This window comes from Muntiacus reevesi, chromosome 10, assembly GCF_963930625.1.
Source record: "Muntiacus reevesi chromosome 10, mMunRee1.1, whole genome shotgun sequence".
Taxonomy (NCBI): domain Eukaryota; kingdom Metazoa; phylum Chordata; class Mammalia; order Artiodactyla; family Cervidae; genus Muntiacus; species Muntiacus reevesi.
This window is the reverse complement of record NC_089258.1, coordinates 56,945,550-56,962,621: the sequence shown is the minus strand read 5'-3', so window position 1 is coordinate 56,962,621 and position 17,072 is coordinate 56,945,550. Positions and strand designations below refer to the sequence as shown.

General features: G+C 44.7%; 1 protein-coding gene across 3 annotated transcripts in view; it reads left to right on the top strand.

Annotated features, from left to right (window-relative positions):
- The window catches only part of ACSL1 (acyl-CoA synthetase long chain family member 1), a 61,946-nt gene that overhangs the window by 33,268 nt on the left and 11,606 nt on the right, over positions 1–17,072 (top strand). For 2 of the 3 annotated variants that reach the window (XM_065947642.1, XM_065947643.1), the window contains exons 3-12: positions 1,497–1,611; positions 2,318–2,382; positions 5,763–5,864; positions 8,061–8,160; positions 8,372–8,550; positions 10,953–10,985; positions 11,146–11,197; positions 11,830–11,903; positions 14,414–14,491; positions 16,688–16,822. In XM_065947642.1, coding sequence (XP_065803714.1) covers positions 1,497–1,611; positions 2,318–2,382; positions 5,763–5,864; positions 8,061–8,160; positions 8,372–8,550; positions 10,953–10,985; positions 11,146–11,197; positions 11,830–11,903; positions 14,414–14,491; positions 16,688–16,822 — 933 coding nt within the window. Of the gene's footprint in view, positions 1–1,496; positions 1,612–2,317; positions 2,383–5,762; positions 5,865–8,060; positions 8,161–8,371; positions 8,551–10,952; positions 10,986–11,145; positions 11,198–11,829; positions 11,904–14,413; positions 14,492–14,560; positions 14,639–16,687; positions 16,823–17,072 lie in introns of all 3 variants that reach the window. The other variant, XM_065947644.1, reaches the window with a different exon arrangement.

Here is a 17,072-nt window from a genome sequence, read left to right as displayed (position 1 = left end):
GTGTGATTTTGGATAGAATGGAACTGCTGTTCTTGCAGGCCTCCGACTCGCTCCTCTTGTCCTCGTGCTTCTAGTAACCTGCCAAATCCCAGTCATCAGCGCTTCATGCCTCCAGCATCAGACTTGCCCTGCCCTCGTCAGGCCCATGTCAGCTGGTCTGTCTTCATCCTGTTCTGCACGCTGCTCGGCCTCCTTGTAGATTTCCTTCTAGGAATTACCCTGATCTTCACCACTTCCCCACCGGGACCATGTTGTTGTTATTCAGTCACTAAGTCGTATCCAGCTCTTTGCCACCCCTGAGGGCTGTATAGCACGCCAAGGCTCCTCTGTCCATGGGATTTCCCAGGCAAGAATATTGGAGTGGGTTGCCATTTCCTTCTCCAGGGAATCTTTCCAACCCAGGGATTGAACTTGGGTCTCCCACGTCTCCTGCATTAGCAGACAGATTCTTTACCACGGAGTCACCAGGGAAGGCTTAATTGGGGACCATAATGCATCCAAGTGGTGCACCGGATCCCTGAAGGGCTGGCTGAAAGGTGGACTGCTGGATCACACCCCCAGAGCTTCCAACTCAGTAGATCTGGCGAAGAGCTTGCTAACTGCTTTCTCCACGAGGCCCAGGTGTTCCCCTGACCGTCCTCCGAGGACTTCAGCTCTGGGGCGAGCCAGTACCCTGTAGGTTCCAAGCTTCTCCTCTCTCTCCATTCCAGCTCCCTCGGTGCTCCTCTGCTCAACCTGTACTCCGTGAGTCCCTCCGGTCATGTAGGGATGAGGAGTCTGTGCACATCCGTACATTTTATAGCTGATGATGGTAACTAGTAGATGCTACATGGGAAACTGAATTTCATAACAGATTATAGGGTAGTTGGCAAAGAGGAAAAACAGTAGGCATGATCTCCAAAAGAATATAGATTAGGTGATGAAAGTGAAACTGAACGGTGTGTCATTTCCCCAAAACCAGACAGAATCAGTCCTTTATCTGCCAGTGGCTGTGGTTTGAGAATCGTCACAGTTGTGTCCAGGGGTTTGGTTTCCAGTCCTCAGACTCCTCAGCCTCGTCTGATAAGACCAGTGCTTATACGTCTGTGAGCCCCTTTGAGCCCCCTTTCCTTTTCCTCCGTCACTTCCTTTTCCCAGAGGTCCTGGATGGGCTTCCTGCGTAGCTTAGTCAGTAAAGCATCTGCCTGCAATGTGGGAGACCTCGGTTCAATTCCTGGGTCAGGAAGATCCCTTGGAGAAGGGAATGGCAACCCACTCCAGTATTCTTGCCTGGAGAATCCCATGGACAGAGGAGCCTGGCAGGCTACAGTTCCAACAAGAGTTGGACACGACTTAGCATTATCTTTCTCTCTTCCTGGACGGACACGGGCCTGGCCTTGCTTCTCTGAAGCCGGCTCACCCCTCCCAGGCTATGGAGGGGACTGAGAGCACGCATGGTAGACATTTTCTTTTTAATGCTTTCTTCTAACCTTCTGTCTGTCTGTCTTTTTTCCCAGGGCAGTGATGGTGCCCGGAGATCCACGCTCCTGGACAGTGACGAGCCCCTGGTGTATTTCTATGAGGACGTCAGAACGTTATACGAAGGTTTCCAGAGGGGCATACAGGTGTCCAGTAAGCATCGGCCTGAATCTGTGCAACTAGCTTCAGGTTTTCCTTTCGACAGAGGGGTCTTTCTTCAAGAAGCCATATTTGCTCACAACTCTCTCCCATGCAGTCTGGCTCCCAGCTCCCTGTCTCCTCCTGTAACTTCTGCAGAGCGAGTCGCCCAGCACACAGGTCCCATCGGCTGTGGTCCATGGTCAAGGCACTTCTGAAGTCACATACGGCGTGTTTCATGGAGAGTCACACATCCATTAGCTCCGTACAGGCTCTGACATTTCCTGCATAAAGAGACCTATCTAACTGGGCCTGATCCAACATTTCTCAAGCTTGCTTAACCAGGAGACCCGTATTTTGAGAAATAAACATTGATACCCAAGGAAGCAGGGTTCTATCAGAGACACTTGGGGGAGATCAGCTCACAAGACTGCCATCACTGATGGTGATGGCACCATCTCTGACGGTGGCACCAGAGACCCTGGGTACCCGGCAGCTGCCCACCCTTCCAGCCCATCTCCCTCCTGCCCCATGTGAGAAACAAAATAGAAATAAAGAAGCAAAAATCAGACCCAAACCCAGGGGGAAATTGCGTCCAATCTGAATTCATTGTTTCACACCTGAGGACCAGTTTGTGGAATGAAGGATACAAATGAGAACCTAGGAATATTTAGGCACATTTAGCCCATCGTTTATTCGTTCATTTGTTTTCTTCTTTTAGATAATGGCCCATGTTTAGGCTCTCGGAAACCAGACCAACCCTATGAATGGCTTTCATACAAACAGGTGAGTTTTCCGGCTCTGTGGCCGCCTCATGTGAGCCATAGGGCGGGAACACGGCAGTTCTTGGAACCTCTGAAGGTTGAGGTGGTAGGATTCTACGCAGTGTGGATGCCGACCTGGCTCAGGGCTTTAGAACAGATGTGCTGTGTGTTAAACACACAGATTTGGGGAACACTAGATCAGTAATTGAACGGGTGATTCAAAGTAGTTTATCTTAGAACTACTGTGGGTGTGCTGTGGAGTGCAGTATAAATTTTAAAATAAAATGCTAGAGGATTCTCTGGCAGTTCAGAGGTTAGGGCTCCGAGCTCTCACTGCCAAGGGCCAGGTTCAATCCCTAGTCAAAAAACTAAGATCCCAGAAGCCGTGCAGTGCAGCCAAACAAATAAATAAAATGCTAGAAATGTGCTTGAAGCAGATGACTCTTCTCCCAGACCCCACGGGAGGATCAGATTACTCCTTTCTGTCTTGAGCAGTGCTGGATAAATTTAGATGCCCCAGTGTAGAGGAGCCCTCTCATTTTATAGATGAGAGAAAATGGGCCCCAGGCAGGGCTGGGACTCACCCCCGGTCACAGCTGAACCAGGGCCAGAAGGGAGGCCCACGCCATCTGTTGTAAGGAGTCTCCAAAGCATCGTACTGATCCTGGGGTGACCTTTAACCCGAGGGCAGCATGGAGAGCAACAGAGATTTTCAGAGATGACACCTGTGTAACTGAACAAACACAGAGGTGGCTGGGATCTGGGCTGTTTCACTCCTATCACTCTGGTCCCAGCAGATCCATGGCTTTTAACTGTGTACATAGTAGTTTGCAGGTAGCAGAGCAGGAAGGCTTGCTCCTTTTTTTTGTTTGTATCGTGATTACAAGTCTAATTGCTCCTGACTCTCCCCAGTTCAAGGCAGCACCCCGAGACACACGGGAGCCAATGGGAGCATCCACTTTGTTGCCTTTTGCTTCCAGCGCAGCTGTCTAGAGGGGTCCCTGGAGTAGGCGAAGGATGCAGAGGACCAATCCCCCTTCTGTGGCTGGGGCTCTCCGGGTAGTTGATGTGTCCTGGGAAGGGGTGGGGGTGTGTGAAGTGGGTTATTGTTAGGATCTGCAAAACCAGCCTGTGGGAAAATGCTTCCTGGTCCTCCCACATCTGAGGATCAATGAAATGCAAAAGGCAAGAGAGATAGAGGCAGAGATAAAGAGAGACAGACAAGACAGACAGCTTCGCGTTCCTTGCTTGTAGGAATCATGAGCTGTAGGTCTGGTGAGCAGAGAGACTGCTGTTTTTATTTTCCCGTAACAGAGCCAAATAGTAGTTTTCCATAGAAATAATAGTTTTCAGATGCATCATTTTTGCAAGTGGGGTAAAAGCAGTTCATATTTGCTGGAGATTTAACATTGCACAATGGTCTTCAGGCCCCACAGAATCTGCCAGTGCTTCTGGGTTACATCATCTTCTTGTCATGTTACTGTTTGTGCAGGTCTCAGCCTGTCAATAATCAGTATTGTGGCTGGGCCAGCCCTTGTAGTTCATAAGATGATTGCAAGACACCCTTCAGCAATAACTATAAGAAACTTGGAAAAAATAAAACTTTCTTACTATAAGACTTGGAAATTACACAGCACACCTGGGCCTCACAAGTGAGGTCCCCGGTAGTGGGGGAGAGGGTTCACAGCCCCCGAGGTTTTGCTTTATCCGGGTCAATATTTTCCCGTGAGAATAAGCACAAGAGCAGTAACTTAAAGCACAGGAAAAAGAAAAAGCAAGTGGCCCACATGGGCAGTTATCTGCATCAACCACGATCTCTAAAACAAAGGAGGCTCGTTCAGGAGGGGAACTGGCTCCTTATCTTTTTTGTGGCTGGCACTGTATCAGCCTTGGAAGTGGATGCATCAGCTGTCAAAGCTTAAGGCAGGTGCTTGGACTACCAAAAAAGAGAAAACCAAACCCCTGGGCTTTGCACTACCCTTACTTATAGTAATATGTTCCTATATAGCTTCTGTTATATGTTGACTGCCAGAGGGAAAACAGGTCCGCTGCCAGCAGGATGTTTGAGGCAAGTTGAAAATCCCTGGGGTTTCAGAAGGTGTTTTGTACATTTCAGACAGAGACCAGTGAAGATAAAAAAGTAGACTGAAGCTAACTTTGGATTTGTGTATTTAAATGATTTTCCCCCCTAGCCCAATGATTCTGAGCTTTGGGGGTTAGGAATCCCTGTAAAGCTTTTCAAAGAATGGTCTGGGTCGTCTTTCTAGAGACCCCAAGTGTGTGCATGGAACCCAGTAAGCTCTGCAGGCCATCCAAAGACTCACAGGTTCCCAGCCCTTACAAACAAGCAGGAGTTGTGAAGCAGTCCCTGGGGTATGGGAGAATAAGCATGTTAATGTCATCCTTGCTGTCACTCTTACTGCCATTGGCAGAGCAGGGATGGTACCATGTGCCCAAACCAACAGGCTTCTAGAACAGCATCAGGTGTGGTTCTGTTCTCTGCAGGCGTGGGTGTGGGTTTAAAGTGCTCATGATAATTTACCGACCGAGAATAAAGAATTCTAAATTAACATTAAAGAAAAAAATTGTTTTTTAAAGTACATTTGGGATAGGAATGAGGAGAGGATGGGAAATGGGGGTAGGTAGATAGTCTCGCCTGTTTTTACTTAGTTGTAATCAATAGTGTACATTTTATATTCATTTATCTTAAAATTGCAACAGACACTCTTAAGTTTGATATGGTTTTCATAATTGTAGTGTTTACTAGCTGTAGAGCATTTTGTTAGATTTACCATCATTTACTTGATCATCCAGCCATTGGTCTTTTTTTCCCTTAAACTTTTATGACTTTACATAATTTTTTAATATATGTATTTGTACCTAAAGTCTTTTCAAACCTCCCTTTAGGACTGGATTGTTTCCTGAGAACTAACTCTCAAGAATAGAGTTGTGGAGCCTAATGGTTAGAGCTCGTCCTTATTTTTCAAAGGTCTCCCCCAAACTTGTCGTTTCTGTGTTTATAACAAAGGACAAGCTTCAGCTTCTTTGTTGCTCTTTATAAACACAGGCACAAAATTCTGTGTCCCTGGATCGCTTTTATAAAACTAAAGTATAAAATAGGAACTCTGACATGGGTCCTGTGTGACCTGGCAGCTCTTGGGGTGAGATTCATTTGCTTCGCAGAGGGAACTCTATGATCATTCCCCTCACCACGAGTTCTGGAAAGTCAAACCTTGAAATTTACAAAAATTTGTACCTAAAGGGATACCTGTCTACCCCTGTTCTTTCTCTCTGGGCAGAACTGCTTCTTGGCAAAGATATTAGGCTCAGCTGTCACGGAAAGCTGTGTTTCTTGAGTTGGACCTGATGCTGTTCCTTATTTTTTTTTCTCCTCCGTTGTAGGTTGAAGACATGTCAGAGTGTGTGGGCTCAGCACTGCTCCACAAGGGCTTCAAGGCAGCCCCAGACCAGTTCATCGGCATCTTCGCTCAGAACAGACCTGAGGTATTAACCGTTAGGCACGGAGCAAGCAGAGCTCAGAGAATCCCCGATACAAGAATCAGTTAGGGTTCACACCCGCCTTTGCTTCAGACCAGATTCTGTGGTCTGATCGCCACTAACTTACCTCTCTGTTGTGCCTTAGAGAGTTACATGTATGAAAACCCAAACCAGGTCCTTCTTAGCCTTTAGGTAGGGGGAAAAAGATTTTTTTTTTTTAAACCAGGTCCCCACACAGAAACTGCCAAAGAAAGTCTTTGCTATACAAAGACGAACAAATAAAAACGAATAACTAACAAAAGTGTCTTCCCACTTTAAGGACTGCCTCTGTGGTTAGAATAATGGTATTAATCAATGACAGAGAAACGTGGGTACATTTTTGTCAGTAGCAAACTCACACCTTTTCTTTCTGAAAGGTCTAGGCTTTCCCCCCGCTCAGGTTGCAAAGTTTAGAATCTCAGGGGGCATGGGGAAGGAGCTTCAGCAGTAGCTGGGTGTGATTTAGACAGGCGGACTGTTGTTTGGCCATTCAAGCCTGTGCATGGTCTTCTGTAAACCACTGTATTAAAGTACATTGAAATGAGAAGCCCCCTGGAGTTATTGTCTGCACTGTGAATAAACAAATTAGTGGCAGAGGTGGCACAGAAAAATTCAAGCACTGGACTTGAAGAAGCTACACTGACTCTTAGACCTGCTTGGATCCAAAGACATGTTGGTTTAACGTGCAACTCTTTTATAGTTTACAATGGTTTCTCAGCATTTTGTGTACAGTTAAAGGAGGAATACATGTTCCACAGCTGGGCCACAATTAGGTTCATGGAATTTCATTTCTTTCATTTAAAGTGAAACCCATTTGAATGAACACATCCAAAATTTTTGTTTCAGTGGAATATCATTAGTCATGAATCTATGACTAGGACATGTATTCCTTACTTCATGGACTGAGTGGGCGTTTTCTTATATGTATCAGTTAGTTCACCAAATGTTTATTAAGAACCTACTATATTGCCAGACACTGCCAGGCACCAAAATACCACAGTGGATCTTCTTCATGAGGTACCTTGAAGACAGCCCCATAAACCCACATTTCCTCTTAATGTGTTGTGTGGACACAAACTAGAAGGATTATGGGAGCTCAGTCAAGGAGGACTTCCTGGATGTGGCATCCCAAGTGGAGTCTTGATGACTGTAAGGGTGGGGAGGCCAAGGGAATGTCAGGAACATGTTTGCCTGGAGCAGTGTGTCTGTTGGGAGATGAATCATTTCATTGTGGTGACGGGTGGAGTGGCAGGAAGAGAGAAAAAACAGCTCCAGGCCAAGTGAACGTGAGTAGGTTATGCTTCCCATGGCCCTGCGCCCTTATCCATGCTGTGTGTTCTGCAGGTGATGGGCACCACTGAGGTTATAAGGGACAGAGTGACTTTGCTGCGTCTGCCTTGTAGGTGGGTCAGTTGCTGTGTGACTGATGGGTTTAGAGGAAGATGGCCAGAGACCCGTGTCACTTCTTTCCTTCCTCACTTTCCTGGGGAGACTTCCATGGACAGTTCTCCCTGTAGATGGCATGTCCCTCTTCCCACAGTCCCAGGACTTACTGCACACTGTGGCCAGATTGCTCTTCCTCGGACCTCCAGTCGCCGTTTGAGGGAGGAGCCCCAGAGGCAGTGTCTTGCCTAGTTCATAGATCCAGGTTCCTCTGTGACCTCAGGCTGGCTCCAGCCCTCTGTCGAGCTTAGCCGGTCCCCACAGCCCTGCTGGGCCATCCCTGCCAGCCTCAGGGCTCACTGACATCCCTCCTCCCTGCTTGGACCTCACAGTCCCTCTCCTGGAGTCCCCTTGCCTTTCTCTCCAACTGTCGAAATCATGCTGCTCTTGCCCAGGGCAAGCCTGGTTACCTCTGCCACCAAGGAGGCCCACGGTGGGCTCTCTCACCTCTGAGCTCACCACCTTATTGTGTTGTTTGTTCTCCTTTCACATATTTGCCCCAAGTCTTTAGGCAGATTGCACTTTTTTTTCTAGTAAGAACTGGGCAAGTGTTCTGCTCATTAGGAATCCCTCCAGTGCCTGACGCATGGTAGTAGATACACAGATGTTAGTTTTGGTACATCCAGTGTTTCCACATTGGGTCTCTAGAGTCTTGTTTTTCCTGGAGGGGTTCCATGGTGACCTCTCATATTCTCACCCCGACATCTACTTTTTCTTCAGTGGGTGATCATCGAACAGGGATGCTTTGCTTACTCGATGGTGATCGTTCCCCTCTACGACACCCTTGGAGCAGAAGCCATCACCTACATCATCAACAAAGGTATGTCTGCGGCCTTTGGGAGTATGTTCCCCTAGTTATTGGGTAGATACAGCAGCTACATTAAATGATGACGTGATGGGATAGGGATTTTTCATTTAAATGTATACTTACCCTCCTATTCAAAGAAGGTAGTTCTTAAACCTGATCTCAGATGTTAGTCAAGCTTTCAATATCCCAGAGCTGGTTCCTCACTGTGTCTCCTTACTTCCAGCCGAACTCTCTCTGGTTTTTGTGGACAAGCCAGAGAAGGCCAACCTCCTACTAGAAGGTGTAGAAAATAAATTAATACCATGCCTTAAAACTATTGTTCTCATGGACTCCTACGGCAGTGATCTGCTGGAACGAGGCAAGAAGTGTGGGGTGGAGATCATCAGCATGAAGGCCTTGGAGGTGAGTCACCCTGCCCTGCCCACTTCCCCAGACGGTTCTTCCAAGGTCATTTTGGCTCAAATGTGGTATCTCTCCAGTGGGACCACAAAGTCCCAACTCTCGCTGGTCCTGTAAAAGACAGAGAACAGATATCTGTCTCATTACTGGAAAGAAGAATTCTGCACCCATTTCCAGTGTTAATCCATCACATTCTGCCCAAGTGCTGTCATCTAGCAAGTTGCAGTGCTCACAGAGTCATTCTAGAGCACTGACAAGCCCTGCTAAAAAATGCTGGAAATGAGAATTTCAGATTCAAGCGGAGATTTAAGCCTGTATGTCCTCTTTAAATATTAATGCCTTTTACTTACTGATTTGTCTCTAAAACAGAGTCAGACATAGAAATCTGCCTTATTATTCTTTCTCCAAGTCTGCTTTTTTAGGCCTCTGGTGAATTTCCAGCATAGGTGCTTGATTTGATTTATTTTCATTTTAAGATTCAGATTAATCACAGTTGTAAAGGTCACCAGTCTAGGAAAATGAGTGGGTCCATGTTTAAAATGGTTATTCAACATTAAATCGTATTGGGTTGGCCAAAAAGTTCATTTCGGTTTTTCATAAGATCTTACAGAAGAGCTTGAGTGAACTTTTTGGCCAAGCCAATACAAGAAGCTGATGAAGCTGGTTTCCTCGGTTGCTCTTGGGTTAAAGTTCCATCCACAACAGCAGGCAAGAGGAAGCTCCTGTTATGTGCACATCGTGGGAAGTAATAGTTTCAATAGATAAGTCATTCTCTTTCTGAAAATGTTATAAATATTTTCCTGGAACTGTTATTAATAGGCTTTTGAATTTTATTTATAGTTGTCCTTCTACCAAGAATTTGAGCTCCAAGTAAGGATCTGCAAAACCTTTTCTGGGGAATTTAGTTGTCACAGGGAATCTGTCATTTGTTCTAGTAGAGCTTCTGCCACACATACACACAAACAATAGCACAGGACAGGAACCTGTAAGATCTAATAGGTGTGCTGAATTGTTAAATGGCATTTTTAGCTAGTTTTTCAGCTAGTGTTTCCCTATTTTTGTTTTTTTGTTTTTTTTTTTTTTACTTGTAATCCCATTTCAAGATAATGTGATTTCTTTTTCTCCCTTTTTTCCTCATCCTCCTACCCCTCCCCAGACACATACACAGGCATTTTTTTTTTGGGGGGGGGTCTTTTTTTGATTGCTATATATGATAAAGAATTAGAACCTTAAGTTATATAGGAATTTTTAAAAGATGCATGGAAATTTGAATCTGATAAAAGATTATTTTGGGAAGAAATTGGTGGAATTATCATTACTTTAGCTCTTAGTTGACTTCTAGTTGAATATCAGCGTCCCTGTTTTTAATTAGTGGTTAATCATACACATAATTTAAAAGTGTGAATAGGGTGTAAAATTGTATACTGGGCCACAACTCACTGAGCCCTGAGTGGAAGTGAAAGTGTTAGTTGCTCAGTCATGTTCGATTCTTTGTGACCCCATGGACTATAGCCTGCCCGGGTCCTCTGTGCATGGGGATTCTCCAGGCAAGAATACTGGAGTGGGTTGCCATTTCCTACTCAGGTTATCCCAGAGCCCACCCATCTGATTTCCACTTAATTCTAGGCATGCTCGTTGCCTATGCTCACTCAAGCTGTTCAATAGGAAAATAACATAAATCGTTCATTCAAAAAATAATAGGTATTAAGGTGGCCGTGGAGACACCTTCATGCAGTAACATCAGAATGAGCCCTGGGTATTAACAGAATTCTCCTTGAGATGCCACACCTCAGAATTGAATCTGTCATTCTTAACCCTCATGGCCATTTGACGGTGGTCCCAGAGCTTCTGTCGTGGCCTGATCTGTAATCAGAGATGCCTCAGTCCTTTCTCCCCTCCACGTGGGGAACTGCAGATGTTTGAACCTTTCCAGAATGGTCAGCATTTAAATCTGGTGGAGACTGGTTTCTCTCTCCAGACTGAAGATGTCAGTTTTGTAGAACCGGTGATCACGGATCAGTGCCGAGTTCTGGTTCTGGGAGGGCGCAGAGCAGCTGCGGTTCTCTGATTACTGTGAAGAGCTGGGTTTTGTTAAAGGCCATGATAGGAATGGCAGTGGAAACTGGAATTGCAGGTAAGAGACTCAGTCCTGTTTCCAAGGCCAGTCCTAAGGCCATCGATATACTATTATATATACTTTTATATAAGAGAGAAGACAACCAGAAAACAGATTCTTAAAACAACGGGTAAGTATTTGGGTTCAGGTTAAATTGCTGTCGTTTATGTAATTTGAAATTTGTGCTGTCATTGTGTCGGCTGTGAGTGAATCAATCCCACAGAAAAGTCAGCTTGAACTGACTTAAATGTTTCCATTTCAATTTTTTTTTTCCCCTCTTCTTTTTAAGGACCTGGGAAGAGCCAACAGACGGAAGCCCAAGGTGAGCGCACCCTGTCCGACCAGCCCAGCCTCTGTCCAGCTTCCATGTCTAATCAGTTCAGACACTGGTAGAAATATTGGGTGATAACGACTTAAGAGTTTTCTATTCTATTCTGATTTGTGCTGGCTTTTTTTTTTTTTCGTCTGTGTGTGTGTTGTAGCCTCCAGCACCTGAAGATCTTGCAGTAATTTGCTTTACCAGTGGAACTACAGGTCAGTTTTGAAAAGAGATTGTTTCTAAGGGGTGTATGTTTCCTGCTTCCTCTTGTGGACGACTTACTAGAATTGTAGATGGACTGGATGCAGAAGAGACAGAAGTGTTCGAGCCTGTCTTCCAGTAGCTCGATACAACATCCCCAGAATCTGAGTGTATCCTCACACACATGTCACCCTTCTTTCTGGGATAAACTGTATCCATGGTTTCCAGAAATAAAATTCCTGGATTTTCGTCTCTTATTGCTACACACACCCTCTAAGACTTGCCCATATTAGTAAAGATGGTTTAACACATTATTGACCCAGGGGTTTTTCTAGAAACTAACGCCTGTGGCTGGCAATTTGTTATGTAAGTGAATGTTGAACTGTCTCAGTCAATAACGTTCAGGTAACAAAAGACGTATTAATGCGTTTTAGGTCAACAAGTTGTTAAGATAATAAACTTCACTTAAAGGATTACAGGTTGCTCAGGAATGCAGTGTGACTCAGTGTTTGGCTTTCACGGGTGTACCTCACATGAGAGGCATCAGGGGCCCTAATGATGTGGGGTTTCTGGGCTTCTCTCACATCCGCCATTCTTGGATGGAATTTCTGTCTTCTGACTTTATTTCGCTCATATGTGTCCCCAGGCAACCCCAAAGGAGCAATGATCACCCATCGAAATGTAGTGAGCGATTGTTCAGCGTTTGTGAAAATGACAGAGGTAAACGTTTGGGAGAGGGCCATCTTTCCGTGTTTCCAGTGGTTGGCATCAGGCCTCAAGAATGAAGGTGGTCACGGCCCCACCATCATGTTAGGCCTGGACTGTATTAGAAGGAGTACCTGAAATATAGACAAGGTCTGAGCTTTCACAGGGTCTGAGGTCACTTCCTCTCAAATAGTTTTTCACTATGGACCTGATCCCCAACTCCTGCTGTGACCATTAACGTGAATTGACAGATCGAATTTATTACATCTTTTATATAGTAAAACTTCATTTGGATACTGCCTTATAAATGTTTTTGGAGAAGGAAATAGCAACCCACTCCAATATTCTTGCCTGGAGCATCCCATGGACGGAGGAGCCTGGTGGGCTACAGTCCACAGGGTCACAAAGAGTTGGACACGACTGAGCGACTTCACTTTCACTTTATAAATGTTTTTAGGAAAGGACAGAGAAAAACTGACTCTCTTGTGATTTTATCTCCTGTTTCAGTGTGTGGAAAAGAATTAATTTCTTTAGATGGACAAGGAAATGTTAAATGTTGCTGAATGTTTTTTGAATATTACTGTTTTTACTGTTTACTATGCTTAATTTGACTTCTACTTTATAAGAAGGATTAAATCCTTGAACTTTAGATCAAGTAAGTTTATAGTTATTTCTAATACTTCTAAAATTTGCTGTATAACTGTCTTAGTCTGTGTGGGCTGCCGTAACAAAATAGCACAGATTGGGTGGGTTGGCTTAAAGAATAGACATGTATTTTCTCAGAGTACTGGAGGCTAGAAGTCCATGATCAAGGTGTCAGCAAATTTGCTTGGTTCTGGTGAAGACTGTCTTCCTGGCTTGTAGCTGGCCAACTCCTCTCCATGGCCCCCCTGCCCTGGCCTCTGTGTGCACCAGAGATAGGTTTCTGGTGTCTTCTGTCCTTACAAGGACACCAGCCTGATTGGATCAGGGCCCCACCCTTATGACTTCATTGAACCCGAATGACCTTCCCTGTCTCCAAATACAGTCATGTGGATCGGGTTGGTTAGGGCTTTAAATACGACTTTGAGAGGGGTAGTTACAATCAGTCTATAGCACCAAAGATCTATTTCCAACTTGTCTTTTAAAAAAGTACGTATTGAATAATGCAGTGAATACCTTTCCCTCGTATCCTTTGCACATTTTTTCATAATTTGCTTTTGCAAATTATGTGTCTCTGGAGGGGTTCTCCGGGGTCTGCTTTTTGTGGTAGGAGCCTGTGCTTAATGGTTTTGGGGAACGGGTATCTTCAGCGACCGCATAAGTGTGTTCTTACACCTTCCTAGTCCTTTTGGTATATACTTTCTAAACAGAGTTCAACATTTAGTACTTTACCAAAGTGAGATTTTAATTTCCTCATTGACCTTCAAAGAAAACTTAAAATGCATGAATCATTGAGGCAAATGATTACAGTTAATGTGAACATCATCGGGGGCATCTCAGCTTTGTAAAACTTCTAATTATGCAAATGTACATTATTTGTTTGACCTAAATCAGAAAATTGAAGAGTATAGATGTTATTGAGTCTGATTTCTCATTATGTAGCACTTTTCTACTGACAGGTACCAGTTGGGAAGCAGGAATAAAATTAATCTCAGATTATGGCATGATCAGTCCACATCACGTGTGATTGCTTTATTATGAAGGATGGACCAGCCTTGGGAAGGGGAGCGCCCAACTCTAAGCTGGGCACATCATCCCTAGGCAACTTGACAAAGCCTTGGTTTCCTAGTTGGTGGGGCAGCAGCTGCTGTTGGCAGCCCCTGTTTGGGCCAGAATTCTCTATATTAATAGCAAGAACATTCCATGCACATCCCTCACTGTGCCTGACCATAAATTAAGCTCATTCTTAGCCATGAAATGGAAGCCAGATATTACTTGAGATGCAGACCTGTCATGATCAGCGTTTTATGGGAGAACAAATTCCCTGGGGCCAGTTCAGAGCTTGCATTAAACACATTGGGACTTTTTTTTTTATGGGGTTGAGTAGGGCTTTAAGGTAAAAATGTTGATCAAACTAAAATGCTCAAAATACATTTGTACTGTAAATAAAAGGAACATGGAAATCTCCAAGGTTCTCTTCTTTTCTCCCCTATGCCCTTGACAACAAAAGATGCTGGTCTTTTTCTGGAGTGAAGCTTATATTTCTTAAGGTGGAGTGGAGCTTGCTGGGCAGTGAGGTCCTGTGGCTTTGAAAGTCTGGGTGCTTAGAGCACATAATATCTGACCATCCCAATGTGGGCCACATTTTCCTAATTGTGACTCAAGTTCTGCATGGATTTACTTTATCATTAGGAATGACCTCTACTCTATTTGAATAGCTTATTAAAGTATTGCTTAGCATTTCCTTTTTCAATGAGAAATAATTGCAGAACATAAACTAATGCTGTTACTTCTTAGCCTTGAGGTATTATGTGCTCTGAAATAAATGGAGAATTCCTGCAAATTCTAATGCTTTTCTGCCCCCCTGGTGTCTTTGCTTGCAGAACACGTTCACTCCTACCCCAGATGACACTTTGATCTCTTTCTTGCCTCTGGCCCACATGTTTGAGAGAGTTGTAGAGGTAGGCACTGGGTTTTATTTTGCCTGCACGAGCGCATTTGTTTGTATTCTAAGTTGTTGTGTTTTACAGAAAGCACTTGTGTTGAATGCCAGTGACATACACATTTCATTTTTACCGCTTGCACACATGTATGAGCAGCTCCTGCTGGTAAGTTCAAGTGTGTATACCATCCTCCCCGTAGGCAGTTCTTTGCTCAGCCCCCATTTTAGAAATTGAGCTAATTATTTAAGAGTATAATTTTTTCCTGGGTCCGTGTATTAAACTTTAATACTCATTTTAAAACTAGAAGCTCAAACTTTTGAAGGACAGAGATATGAATTGAGAAAGATGAGCTGTGAATGTAGAATTTTTATGAATAGCATCCTACAAAGCCTGGTGAGGCTTGAGTTCTGTAAGATGGCTGTGTCTCTCTTTTTTTTTTTTTGGCCATGCTAAGCAGCTTGTGGGATCTTAGGTCCCTGACCAGGGGTCACACCTGTGGCCCCCTGCATTGGAAGCATGAAGTTCTAAACTCTAGACTTCCAAGAAAGTCCCAGAAGTTTTATTTTTGAATGTGCTTATCTATAAGGCACAAGTTGACTTCAGATTCATTTTTTTTCACCAGTATCCTGAGTGCCCTTGGCAAAGTGGATGACCTTAAGCCAAGCTCTCCTTGAGCTGCTCACACACAGCTGTGTGACTCATTTAAAAGCTGACCAAGAACCATCTGTTTTTCCTTCCTGGACAGTTTTGCTTTGTATGCTTATGGGAGAAACAGTGAGCACTGCTCATTTGTATAATGACTATTCGTGAAGCACCAGGCACTGGACAGGTATTGGGGGGTGAGGGGCTGATAAACACTCTGCGCTTTGACTAGCTGCTGCCCTGGAGGACTTACTCCTCCCAAAGGACCAAGGATCTGCCAGCCGATACTTCTGTTTCCTGCACGCCTCGGGAGATGTTGCATGAGTACAGAGTGATCACAAATGTGTTGACAGTGGACTGTAGTTACCTCCCTAGTTTCCACAGTGCCCATGAGTCAGTCCACACTGAACAAAGCCTCTGAGCTTTAATTTTTAAACAACGAACCGTGGTGTACTGTTCTAAAGTGGCTTCTGCTTTTAAGCCTGAGGTCGTTTGTACTTCCGTTGCGTCATCCCTTGAATCTCTCTTTCTTTTTAAAATTTAAAACAGGCAGACTCTTTGTCAAGTGCCCGTTACCTGCCAGTGCAGCTTGCATCAGACAGGAGGAAATTCAGGCACTAGGTTATAACCGAAGGCAGACTGCTCTGTGCAGTCTCAATGGCAGTGTATTCTGATGACTCAGATTCTTTTTTAGTTAGATATAAACAGGAAAAACGAGACTTTAAAAAGCTTGGACTGGGGCTTCTCTGGTGGCTCAGTGGTAAGGAATTCGCCTGCCAATGCAGGAGACAGAGGTTCGATCCCTGATCTGGGAAGATCCCACGTGCTGTGGAGCAGCTAAGCCCGTGCCCTGTGACTACCAAGCCTGTGCTCCGCCAACAAGAGAAGCCACTGCAGTGAGAAACCCAAACACCACAACTCGAGAAAAGCCCCCACGCACGACAGCTAGAGGAAAGCTGCACGGCAGCGAAGACCCAGCTCAGCCATAAATAGATAAACAAACATTATTTTAAAAACTTGAACTATAGGCAAGTAGCTAAGTTTTTATTATGGGATAAATTGGACCTAAATTTTCTGGAAGGCTAAAAATAACTTGGATTATCTGATACCATGTCCTTCATTTGGCAAATACTGATCCTGAAGCTAAAACAGCAGAACCTCTAAGATCATCACTAAAAACCACATTCCCTGGTTGCCGGTTAGCTAGCTCCTCTATCTTCAGGATGACCAGGAGGAGTGCAACAGCCCCCTGTTGTGCAAGGACCCCTAAAACACGAGAATGCTGTTTCATTTTTTATTTTGTTTTATTTTTGGCCATGCCACATGGCATGTGGGATCTTAGTTCCCTGACCAGGGATCCAATCTGCAGCCCTGCATTGGAAGCTTAGGGTCTTAACCACTGGACCTCCAGGAGAATCCCAAGAACGTTGTTTTGAAAGCTCCCTACATTTAGGAACTTTATGATTTCTGAAAACTGGCTTGAAATGCTAAAACCAAAGCCTTGTGTGTCTGTGTGTCGTGTAACCCCCACTGCAATGATGACACATTAGATATTTCTGTTTACCTCTCTAGTGTGTGATGCTCTGTCATGGAGCTAAAATAGGATTTTTCCAAGGAGATATCAGACTGCTTATGGATGACCTCAAGGCCCTTCAACCCACCGTCTTCCCCGTGGTCCCTAGACTGCTGAACCGGATGTTTGACCGAGTAAGTGCCAGGGGCAGAGAGTGGGATCTTGAACCCCAAATTCTCCGTGAACACAGCAGCTGCTCTTAGACTCGTGGGACTGTGCTTTAGTCCGCTGTTACACCGGAGTCTGTTTACCTCCCAGAGCTGTGGGTGAGGATTATAAGAGAAGGCACTGTGAACGTGCCTTATAAATCAGAAGGCACAATACAGATGTGAGGTGGAGGTTGCTTTATTTTCACAATAAACTCTTTGAGCCTCCGTCTCCTCA